The sequence below is a fragment of the Vipera berus genome (assembly GCF_964194415.1).
Source record: "Vipera berus genome assembly, chromosome: 7".
Taxonomy (NCBI): Eukaryota; Metazoa; Chordata; class Lepidosauria; order Squamata; family Viperidae; genus Vipera; species Vipera berus.
Genome location: NC_138209.1, coordinates 59,828,125 through 59,840,886, shown reverse-complemented (window position 1 = coordinate 59,840,886; position 12,762 = coordinate 59,828,125). Strand labels below are relative to the sequence as shown.

The 12,762-nt window shown below is 43.4% G+C and overlaps 1 protein-coding gene across 1 annotated transcript in view; it reads left to right on the top strand.

The window, feature by feature from the left end:
- Positions 1 to 6,614: 6,614 nt before the first annotated feature.
- OTOP1 (otopetrin 1) overlaps positions 6,615 to 12,762 on the top strand; it is a gene marked incomplete at its 3' end in the record, with an annotated part of 39,927 nt that continues 33,779 nt past the window's right edge. The window contains exons 1-2 of the mRNA XM_081332122.1: positions 6,615 to 6,804; positions 9,796 to 9,932. Of these exons, the coding sequence (XP_081188248.1) occupies positions 6,630 to 6,804; positions 9,796 to 9,932 (312 nt within the window). The 5' untranslated portion in view covers positions 6,615 to 6,629. The remainder of the gene's footprint in view (positions 6,805 to 9,795; positions 9,933 to 12,762) is intronic.

Sequence of the window (12,762 nt, the reverse complement as noted above, 5' to 3'; positions counted from 1 at the left end):
GGCTGAAATAGACAGTCTAAAGAAACTTCAAGCGTTTACACCTGCAAGCCCTCCAGCAAACAAGAAAGTTATTGGCACTCGATGGGTCTACAGAATTAAAAAGAAGCCAAATGGTGAGTCATTGTATAAGGCCAGACTTGTAGCCCAGGGTTTCTCTCAACATTATCCTGAGGACTATACAAATACTTATTCACCCACAGTGCAGACTGAAAGTGTGAAAATCACCTTAGCCACTGCAACTATCTTTGGTTTAGAGGTTTTCCAGTTTGATGTTGAAACAGCTTATCTACACGCTGATCTTGAGGAAGAAATTTATGTGAAAGGTCCTCCAGGTTTCCGACAACAAGAAGGGGATACTTGGTTTTTACATAAAAGTCTTTATGGTCTAAAACCGTCTGGTTTAATGTAGTACTTATGTCTTTCTGACAAACTAAATTCAATGGGCTTTATTAAGCCCGAAACAGACGAATGTGTGTTTACTAAAAGATCTGATAATAGGTATGAGATAGTTCTTGTTTTTGTTGATGATGTTGTTTATATTGGTCCAAATAAGCAGATGAGTGAGTTTTTTGCTAAAGTTTTACAAAAGTTTTTCGTATTGAAGTCTTTAGGATATATTAACACTTATTTGGGTGTTCAAGTTGTCAAAACTCAGAAGGGGTTCAGTCTCACACAAGAAGATAAGATTGAACAACTATTGCACCACTGCAACATGAAGGATGCTAAAACAGTGAGTATACCCATGCAAACCGATTTTCACAACTTGGCACATGAACCAAGTCCTGAGTTCGAAGATCAAACACTTTATCGCTCAGTCATTGGGTCGCTGCTGTATATTAGTAGTTGGACTAGACCCGACATTGCACTTAGTGTTAACCTCCTATCACGACACGTAGGCAAGGCAAAACAGTTTCATTGGACATGTGTTAAAAAATTATTGAGATACTTAAAGCACACTAAAAACTTGAAGTTATTATTAGAACTGACACATACTGACTATGCAGAGTTATGTTGTTATGCAGATTCTGATTGGGCGAGCGATAAGAAATCATGTAAAAGTACTTCAGGTTATATGCTGTTTTTAAATGGATGTCCTGTTTACTGGCTTGTGCATAAACAGAATTTTGTTTCTTGTTCATCTACTGAAGCTGAATATGCTTGTGTTTCAGATGCATGTAATTCTCTAACGTGGTTTGATGCTTTAGTCACAGATATCTGGACACAGCCAATTTGACCGATCACTGTGATGGAAGACAACGAATCTGTGGTTTACATATCTGAGAATCGATTTACAGGGTCTAGGTCTAGACACATTGACATCTGTTATCAAAATATAAGACAAGTAGTTAAACAAGGTTTTGTTAAATTACAGTATGTGCCTACACATGATCAGATTGCTGATATGCTGAACAAGCCACTTCCTGCAGCCCAGCACGAGTGTCTGCGTAAGAAAATATGTCTTATCTGAGTTCTGCCTTACTGACAAAAGAAGGGGATGTCACTGTGTTTTTATTTTTTGTCAGTAAGCTCCTTGCAGTCTGTTTCTATGCAAGTTGAATTGTTATCTTATCATTGTAACCATGGTGAGTGTCACATGTTCAGCCAAGTATTTTGTTTGGTTTTATATTTATTACTGTGTGCGCATGTCCAAAGGAAAACGTTACTTTTTTTCCTTTCCTTTGTGCTCTCTGGGAGATAGATAGATGGGGAAGAAATGGAGGTAGTGACAGATTTTATTTTCCTGGGCTCCAAGATCACTGCAGATGGGGACTGTAGCCAAGAAATTAAAAGACGCTTGCTCCTGGGGAGGAAAGCCATGGCAAATCTAGACAGCACACTAAAAAGCAGAGACATCACCCTGTCAACAAAAGTGCGTATAGTCAAGGCTATGGTCTTCCCAGTTGCAATGTATGGCAGTGAAAGTTGGACCATAAGAAAGGCTGAGCGCCAAAGAATTGAGGCCTTTGAACTATGGTGTTGGAGAAGACTCCTGCGAGTCCCTTGGACTGCAAGGCGATCAAACCGGTCAGTCCTAGAGGAGATCAATCCTGACTGCTCTTTAGAAGGCCAGATCCTGAAGCTAAAACTCAAATACTTTGGCCACCTAATGAGAAGGAAGGACTCACTGGAGAAGAGCCTAATGCTGGGAAAGATCGCGGGCAATAGAAGAAGGGGACGACAGAGAATGAGGTGGCTGGATGGAGTCACTGAAGCAGTAGGCGTGATCTTAAATGGACTCCAGAAGATGGTAGAGGACAGGAAGGCCTGGAGGAATGTTGTCCATAGGGTTGCGATGGGTCGGACACGACTTCGCAGCTAACAACAACATGGTTTTTCTGAATAGCTCTATAGAAGGAACATTGAAGGAGTATGTGTCCAATGGTCTCCACCTCTCCTGTGCCACAGGAGCAGAGTCTTTCAGACAATGGTGTCTTTTTATACTTGCCATACAGGACAGTTGATGGAAATGCATGGCATCTTGCGAGCAGAAATGCTTTCTGGTGGGATACTGACTCCAACTGAGTAAGATAACAGACAGGTGTAACAACAAAGAGTCTGGAGCCAGAAACAGTGGAACTAAACCTAAGTCCACTTGCCTCTCGTTGTCCTCTACCCTTTGTCACAAAATTTGTTTTGCTTGGTCGTAGTCCAAATTGAGTATTGAGGCTGAAGAGAAGCCTAGTTTGGCAAGGTTGGACTTGATTGCCTTGATCCATGAATATGATAATTTATCTTGGAGGATTAATGGAGCAAGGCCTTGAGGAAATCAATTAAGCCTTAGCCAGATATTTAAGGAAGCCATACAGATTCTTGCTTCAACTTTTATCAATCCTGTCTCCAGGTGTAGAAGTGCATTGGAGCCACAATGTGGCATCTGGAGAATTGTTCTAATAAATTTGGATTGAACTCTTTCTAATAGTGTGAAACACGAAGCTGAGGGTCCGAGCAGGGTCCCATAAAGAAGCTGTGCTAGCGACTTGGTCAGAAAGAGCTTAACTGTGGCTGGAACATAGTATCCTTCTTTGTGTGGAAAAATTTAAGGATGGCATTCGCTGATCGTTGGCCAGAGGCAGCTACATATTCTCCATGTGCTTTTCGTGAGCCAGTGGCATGGATGATCACTCTTAGGTACTTAACCTGCTCTATTTTATGGCTATTTAAATATCATGAGTACAATTTTGCCCTTTTTGCAAAAGCCATAACCTTTGTTTTCTCATAATTTACAGTATGTCCAGTTTATTATAATTGCAGTACTGCAATGTCAGAGAAACAGGCACAAGTTTCCCATTAAAAGTGTGGTAAGTGGGTATACATTATCACTTTTTATATGGTATCTCCTATATTTTCAAGTTAGTATTTTAATTAAAAGGTAGCCACACAAGGAGCTTTAAAACAATGCTTGAATTACCAGGCAGCCCCAGTTGTGGTTTCTCTACTTTATTACACTAGGTCACGGGTCGGCAGCCCGCGGCTCCGGAGCTGCATGCGGCTCTTTAAGCCGTCTCCTGCAGCTCCCAGTCCTCCTCCACCGTTCTGGGAAAAAAGTGGGACGAAGGCATCAGCTCTCCAAACGGGCGGCGGCAGTTTGGAGAGCTGTGCATGCAGCTCTCCAAACCTACACCGCCCTGTTTGCAGAGCTGCTGCCTTCATCCATGTTTGACAAAGGCAGCAGCTCTCCAAACGTGGCGGCGGAGGTTTGGAGAGCTGCTGCCTTCTGCGCAGCTCTCCAAACTGCCACTGCCCCATTTGGAGAGCTTCTGCCTTTGTCCGTGTTTCACAAAGGCAGCAGCTCTCCAAACGTGGCGGCGGAGGTTTGGAGAGCTGCTGCCTTCTGCGCAGCTCTCCAAACCGCCACCACCCCGTTTGGAGAGCTTCTGCCTTCGTCCGTGTTTGACAAAGGCAGCAGCTCTCCAAACGGGGCAGCGGAGGCAGATCTCCAAACCTCCGCCGCCCCGTTTGGAGAGCTGCTACCTTTGTCCATGCACATTTTGCCTTGTTCTGCGCATGTGCCTGCACACACGCACGCATGCACATTTTGCGGCTCCCACTTTTTTTTGTGTGTGACGGAACCAGTTCTGAGTGGCTCTTTTGCTGTTTCAGGTTGCTGAACCCAGCACTAGGTTATTACTAGGGCATCTCTTTTTGACTGGTTCCCTTGAGCCTCAGCTGACTGCTTCTCTGTCCTTCCTTGGCAAGAATCACCATCATCAGTAAGGATACTGAAGGACGAAGCTGATATACTCTTGCCACATCCCTGTGAGGCCCTACAGCCCTCTGTGCAAACAACAGGTGGTTTTACATACCCAGAACTAGGTAAAGGTAAAGGTAAAGGTTCCCCTGCACATGCGTGCTAGTCATTTCCAAATCTAAGGGCCGGTGCTCATCTCCATTTCAAAGCTGAAGAGCCAGCGTTTGTCCGAGGACGTCTCCGTGGTCATGTGGCCAGCATGAGTAGATGCCAAAGGCACATGGAACACTGTTACCTTCCCACCGCAGTGGTCCCTATTTTAATACTTGCATTTTTACATGCTTTCGAACTGCTAGGTTGGCAGAAGCTGGAACAAGTAACAGGTGCTCACTCTGTTATGCGGCACTCGGGATTTGACCCGCCAAACTGCCGACCATCTGATCGACAAGCTCAGCGTCCTAACCCACTGAGCCACCGCGTCCCTACAGTATACAGAATTTTGACATACTACAGTATGTCAAAATTCAAAAACATTCTGTAAGAGAAGGGAAGAAATCTATCTTGGATAGTCATCAGGAAGAACCAGATTCACCTCTGGCTTGGAGCACATCTAAAATTTCTGCTGCTCAAGACCATTTAGACCAGTATTTCCCAAACTTTTTCCTTCATTAGCCCAAACCACTTATTAGAAATCCTTTTTACCTGACATAGGTAAAATACTTTTAAATCTATTTAAATGTTTCTGTTGTGATTGTGTAACGGATTTGTGTGTCATTACCCAAGAAAAACCACTTTTACTCAGTGTTGGGTTATTTACCCTGGATTGGGAAGCACTGATTTTCAATCAATCAATCAATCAATCAATAATAATAATAATAGAGCTGGAAGTGACCTTGGAGGTCTTCTAGTCCAACCCCGTTCAAGCAGGAGCCCTATACCATTTCAGACAAGTCTCTGGTTAATTGTTCTCACTTATGAGTTTCTCCTTTCCATCCATTGTTTTTGTCATCCCCTCTAGTGCTTTGGGAAATAAGTTGACCCCCTCCTCTTTGTGGTAGCCTCACAAATGCTAGAATACTGTTATCATGTCCCCCCTAGTCCCTTCTTTTCCCTAGGCTAGCTAAACCCAAATCCTGCAACAGTCCTTCCTATGTTTTAGTCCCCAGGTCTCAACACCTTTTTTGTAATATGGTGACCAAAACTGGATGCAGTATTCCAGGTGTGGTGTTACTAAGGTTTTATAAAATGGTACTAATACTTCATGTGATCTTGATTCAATGCCTCTTTTATACAGCCAAGAATTGTATTAGCTTTTTTGGCTGCTGCCACACGCTGTTGGCTCATATAAGGGATCGCCCACTGGGACTCAAAGGTCCCTCTGACAATGTTTTTGAGTCAGGTTTCGCCTAACCTGTACTTGTTTTTCCTGCCTACATGTATTTGTGTCATATGAAGCTGTAGTGTTCCTTAACTTCTATAATTTGGAGAATACTTAAGTTACAAATATCCATGTCACATCTGATGTTTAGTGGAAGTCGTATTTAGTATTGTTAGCTGAAGATAGCTCGGTGCCTACCAACGGCTCCCCGCCTTCCGAGATCCTTCGAGAAAGACCAATCTACCCGCCCGAGGGCACCAGCTACTGTCTTCTTTCCAGGTATTCCCTCTCTGCTGCGGAGACTTAGCCGCGCAGATTCTCCGGAGCGCCGCCTTCACTCAATCGACGTTGGGAGCACGCTCCCTTCAGGTGCAGTCTAGACGACGAGAAGAGTCGCAGCCCAGAATCTACGGTGAATGAAACCCGATGCTTTCGGCGACCCGCCCAATGGCTCTGCGGCTTGTCCACCCCATAAATACTCCGCGGAGACGGTCTTGGGAAAGGGAGCTTTTGAGGAGGATAGCAGGCAATAGAGCAGGGAGGCGACCGCGACGAGGAGGTCTTGCTGCAGAGCCGGAACCGAGCGCACCTTCCGTCCGTCAATCCACCTCGAAGGGGCCCCAAAGAACGGAGAGCGGCTCTCGGCTCGGAGCAATTGACGAAGCGCAGCCCCTGGCAACATCGGCAGGTGCGCGCCTGCTCGCCTCTCCTCCTCTCCGCTCCAGAGATGCCTCCGTGCTAAGCTGACGCGCACCCGCCGGCCTTCCAACAGTGGGCACCTCCGGGCAAAAGCGTTTCTTCTCCATGGGTCTACAGGGAAGTCCCTTCGAGTCCGCCTCGACGGACCCAAAAATCTGCGCCCATACCAGCCCCACGGCGGATGGCTGGGAACTGGAGAGGGCGGCCGAGGAACCCCGGCCTCCGCCGATCCAGCGGGCCAAAGGGGGCGAGGACCGCCGTTGGCCTCAGCTGGCTAAGGTGGGACGAAGCTGTCCGCAAAAAAGCGCCGAGACGCTGAGCAGCCAGTACGGGCTGCACCTCCTGCTGGCCGGGCTGTTGTTGATGTTCGCCTGGGCTGTCCACGCCGTCGGGGTGGCCAAAAGCGCCGTCCTGGCCTACCTGCTCTCCCTCATGGCACTGCAGCTCCTCTGGATGGCTTGGTACCTGTGCCGCCGCTGCGCGCACAAGAGGCTCATCCAGGACAAGGACACCCAAGCCGGAGCACGCTGGCTCAAGTGTGAGTGGGGCGGGGCGGGGGTGCGCCGCGGAGAGAGTGTCTCCAGCTGGGAAAAGCGGGGAGCCGCTTAGCCGGCTACCCGGGAGGGAGGAACAGGTCCTGGAGGAAGCAACGGTGGAGCCCTTCCCGCCTTTGTTGCTGCCCAGAAAACCACACATTTCTCTCGGTGTAGGCAATGAAGCTCACCATTTAAGGATGGAGGATCCCCGCTGGAGACCTCCAGGGTAACATTTGGAATGGAGCCTTGGGTCCCCATGTGAACACTGCTCTTGATGTCAGAAAGAACATATTGACTATAAAAACAGGGGCCGGTAGAATGGGCTCTCACACAAAATGCTGGCATTCTCCTTGCTAGAGGGTCTAGACCGGTTGGCATCTGACAGAGGTGGTAGAACAAGGTGCTCTTTTGGAGGCCGTGGAACAGTTAAAATTCCTTGGATGCCCCATCCAAACAAAACTGTAGTTATTCGGTAGAAAACTGGCTGCATTTGAGTTAACTTTTCCCCTTAATCTCTCAGACAAACTAATACAGTACTATATGAAAATTATTCTCCTTGAGAATCCTGCACCAAGTATGTACTATGTGACCTCTAAGACTCATTCTAGAAAAAAAAATCATTGGCTGTGTCATTAGGACCCTTTGCATATTTGTTTTGACTAGATAACTGTAACAACTATAATAAATATGATACTGATTTAAACTTGATTTATTTTTTAAGCAAGTTCAATAAAATGGCCATGTAACAAGTCCCATTAGGGATACTTTATACACAACAAAGAAATGTGAACATTCCCTGCAATGATGGACAAATCCAATATACTTTTGATGAGGCATTTATTTACTTTTCTTAATCCCTATTGACTAACCATCCTCTCTTCCCAAACAGTGTATAAAACTGAAAATTTATTTAATACTTTGTTTAAGAGAATAAGGTAGTTTGTTCATAACCGGTGTACTTAGAGTTGCTACTCTGGATTCTAATCCAAAACAAAGGCCCTTGGAGCCCTGATTTTAGTGGTGTGCCATCCCAGGTAAGGGACTACCTTTTCCTGAGGATTTTTGGGAATTACATGTTGTTGATGCTTTAGCATATGCATCCCCATTTCAGCATGAGATTATGCTTCATGATTCCAAATTTTATAAGAAAATGGTTATAGAAACAAGAATGCAAAATCCATAGATTTTTTTTGTATACTTTAGTAGATGTTTTGGAAGAAGTTAAATGTTTGGTAAGGCTTAAGATAGGAAGTCTCAGAACTGTGATAGCTCTGCACAAATGTAACATATAAAATTTTTTCACTCTCTGTCCAGAGAAAGGACCATTGAATCCAATGTACACATACTGTACACATTTTTCTGTTTGTTATCTTCCTTCATGGGAACCACCAGAATGATAATATTTTGGAGCAAGTATTTTAGGATAGCCTGTAAAGTCACTAATCACATATCTTTGCATTACTGACTCCAAGCATCCCATTTATTGTGATAATTATCCTCCTCACCGCCCTGAGTCCTTCGGGAGAAGGGCGGTATAGAAATATTAATAAATTAAATTAAATTAAATTAAATTAAGTTAGAAAACCCATCGCAAAATTCAGCAGAAGATGGCATTCCAAATACTTCTGGAGTGGAAATGGGCTGATGAAACAATTTTCTTTTTAAGAAAGAAAGCAAGATTTAAGATCTATTACATCAATGAACATCATAAAAGTGAGGGGGTTAATCATTTCCCTCATGCTGTTGCTTAAAATTGTCCATCATCCCTAAGAAGCTGGTAGCCCTTTTCAGGGGTGGGTAGGGATGGAAGATACGCATCAGTGCAGGAAGTTGAACAGGATGAACAAGCTTTTTTTGCCATTCTTTTAGTACAAGAAAAGTTAGGTTGCTGGGGGTACCTCGTATATGAAAATTAGGAAGTTTATCTCACTTTTTAAAATGCCCTGTATGATAACAGTTTTGGTCTATCCACAGTGAAGCTAGTAATAATTGTTTTCTTCATATATTTTCTATAGTTGCTAGAAAGATATGCCAATGTATTAATTCAACATAATTTTCTGTCAGTTTGCAACCATCTTTCCACCAAATGGAAATCCACCAAATAGAATTCATGTCTTCTGAGCATGATCTGCTTTTCCTCAGTAGTTTTTGCATGTGCAGAAAGACTTAACATGACCAGTCATACAGAATCTGAAAACAACTGAGGGGAATTAATATCTCGGGCATAGGAGAAGAGGACAATTCCAGGCAATCCCACCTCACCACTGTTTAATGGTGGACCATTTTGAGATCCAAAAGCCATTTTTCTTGGATATCTTAGTGTCCACTGTGTGGAGAAAGGGGAATTATGCAGCAACACGTTGTTGAGAAAATTTCTTGTTATTTTTAGCCATTCTTTTTTGGAAGGGTGCAAAATATATTACTGCAAATTACTAGCTGTTTCTGTATATATTTACTGGGCTTTTGATGCTTACTTTTAGACAGTTATTTTTAGTGCAATATAAATAGAAATATAGGTTATAAATTGAATCTATACAGAAAAAATGAAAGAATGCCAGGTGTCCCTATGATAAGTTACGACTTACCAAATAGTGAAAATATTTCATCTACCTCCCACCTGCCAGATTTGGAATGCTACAACACATCTTGGCAACATTACATGTTTTGAAGGAGTTGAAGTTTCAGAATGGTAGGGGGAAGTTAAACTGATCTATACAGCCTGATAACCTGGTGAACAAATGTTTATGTCAAGTGAATAATAATGGAGGAGTTAGAATATTTTTTATTTTTGTGTGTCCAGTCACATTTGACCAATAAAGAATATTTTGTTTCTATTTCTATTCTTCTACATATACAACCCAGTATTTGAAATATTGCTGTTTGCCTGTTAGGTCTGGAATAATTCCTGTGAATGAAGTTGAAAAAAGCTACCAGCTGAGCTATGTGAAAATTCTTACTTTTAGTGTAACTCTTTCATTTAACATTTGTTCCAGGTGGAATTACTTTGTTTGCAATCATTACTTTAATTATGGATTCTTTCAAAATTGGATACTTTGTTGGATTTTCAAGTTGCTTATCAGTTACAGAAGGCATTTTTCCAGTTGCACATGCAATTCATACACTTTTGCAGGTAAAGAAAGCCATTTGGTCTCTTATTATTCCAGATGTAAATGCCTCTTTCAGGATTGTACTGTTGTTGTGTAAGAGCCTTAAAATAAACTAACTTGGTTCAAGTTTTTTTCAGCCCTCTAATTGTATTTCCTCAAAGTCCATTAAAAATAGTATAACGATAATAACTAATATCGTTTGAGGTCTTCTAGTCCAACCCCCTGCTCAGGGAGGAAACCCTATACCATTTCAGACAAATGGTTGTCCAGTCTCTTCTTAAAAACTTCCAGTGTTGGAGCATTCACTGCTTCTGGAGGCAGGTTGTTCCACTGACTAATTGTTCTAACTGTCAGGAAATTTCTCCTTAGTTCTAGGTTGCTTCTCTCTTTGATTAGTTTCCAACCATTGCTTCTTGTCTTGCCTTCAGGTGTTTTGGAGAATATCTTGACTCATTCTTCTCTGTGACAATCTCTGAGATATTGGAACACTGCTATCATGTCACCCCTAGTCCTTCTCTTCATTAAACTAGACATACCCAATCCCAGCAACTATTCTTTATATGTTTTAGCCTCGAGTCCCCTAACCATCTTGGTTGCTCTTCTCTGTACTCTTTTTAGAGTCTCAACATCTTTTTTACATCGTGGTGACTAAAACTGGATGCAGTATTCCAAGTGTGGCCTTACCCAGGCATTGTAAAGTGGTATTAACACTTCACATGATCTTGAGTCTATCCCTCTGTTAATGCAGCCTAGAACTGTGTTGGCTTTTTTGGCAGGTGCAGCACACTGCTGGCTCATAGTGATTGTCCACTAGGACTAATTATCTTATTGGATTGGCAAAGAAATTCCTATATAATGAAAAGTGGCTTCCTTAAAGCATTGGTAATCCTGCATGTTTTTCTGTGCCAGTCAATTAAAGTGCTTGAGTTACATCAGGGCCCAATAGGATGGTAGCTGGATGTTTTGAGAATGAAGCAGTTAACATTCCATTCCCAGTTCCTGGGCACCCAAAAATCCTTAAAGTAGGCCACATAAAATTGGTTCACACCTTCCTGTCTATGCTGGTATTCCCCCTTTCTCCCTTTACAACAGGCCCCCTTCCCCATCCCCATCCTTCAGGATTGTGGCAAGCTGCAGCACAAGTGACGGGGAGGGCAGCCTGACATACTGCTCCTCTTCACAGGGACAATAGTCCTGGACAGAGAAAGAGAGAGAAAAATTAGTGCTGTTCCCCTTCGATCAGGGTGGGAATTGGAGGAGTTCCCAGCTCTGGCCATACGGAAGAGGTTAGTGCTGGCTTCAATAGGCTGCAATGAAATACTACAAGAATTTGTCTGAGGTTTTTGGGAAGTGTTAGCTGTACTGTGATAGAGTTGATGAGTTTACAAATGGGAAAAGGGCCAACGTATTTGGGCCTCAGTTTTTTGGATATCTTAGATTGGAGATATTTAGTGGAAAGGGAGACTTTGTCTCTCTCTTTAAAGTCCTTTGGTTTAAAACATTTTTGTCAGCTTGATTTTTATGTACAGTACATGCAACATGTAGTGCTTTGTGGCCCAAGGGCCAGGTGAGATGGATGAACCAATCAGTCAGTGAGACAGTCTGGGACATGCTTTGGGGCAGTTCTGGCATGGCAATGAATTCTTGCCCTGTAGCCACCTTAAAGGGGTGAAAGCAGTGTTGCTATGCACAGTGTTATATGCCACTTCTGCAAATAGGAGGAGATCTGACCAGTTGTCTTGCTGGTAATTAATAAAACATTTTAAATATTGTTCTAGGACCCCATTAGTTTGTTCACATGCCCCATTAGTCTGTGGCTGATGGGAATTACTGAGTCTCTGCTTGGTGCTTAATAATTTTAGAAATTCTTGCCAATTCTCCCTGGTCTGAGATCATGTGCTCTGGTACCCCATGTAGCCTGTAGATGTGCTGTCTGAAGAGCTTAGCTAGAGTGCTGGCTGAAGGGATCTTTGGGCAGGGTATGAAGTACACCTGTTTGGAAAATAGGTCTGTCAGGACTCAAACAAGAACTTCCTGAGCTTTCAGGAAAAGTCCATAGAGACCTCCGTCCAAGGAGCCTGAGATCTTGCCACAGGTTGTAGGAGTCCTGGCACCTTCCCTGGCTGTTGTTTTGCCACTATGCATACTGGGCAGCTAGTCACATATGCCCCAGTGTCTTTCTTCAGTGATGGCCACCAGAATTGGCATTTTATCAGGTGCAGGGTTTTCACAAACCCAAAGTGCCCTGTTGTTTTTGAATCATGTTTTTTTTCCAGGACTAAAATTCATTGCTCTTAGGATCATACAGTTTCCCTTGAACCCGTGCAAGGCTCTCATGTAAGGTGAATTCATTTTAATGGTTGTTAAATCAGTCATCATCTTTTGGGGCTATTTTCAGAGCTTTGATTACTTCTTGAGGTGTAGTTTTTGGCTGCTTGGCTTGAGCTCTTGTGACAACTGGGGCTGGTACTTGCTTTGAAGGGATAACTGGCCAGACGAGCTCCAGCTTAGCACTTTTGTGTTGTGGCATTCTAGATAAAGCATCCGCCAAAAATTATGACCCTCTGAGAATATAGTGCAAGGTGAAGTTGAATCTACTAAAGAACTGTGCCCAGCAGATCTGCTTGTGGACAGTTTCCTAGGGGGTTTAAGGGCCTCCAAGTTTTTATGGTCTGTCCAAACCTCAAAGGGGATTTTGCTTTTCTTTAGGAAGTGCCTCCAGTGCCCATAATACTGTGTAAGCTTCTTTTTCCCATATTGCCCTTCACTGCTCTTTTTCTGTGGGTTTCTTTGAAGTGCAGGCACAGACTTGTAAAGTCCCCAGTTCATTTTTCTGTAGTAATACAGCCCCAC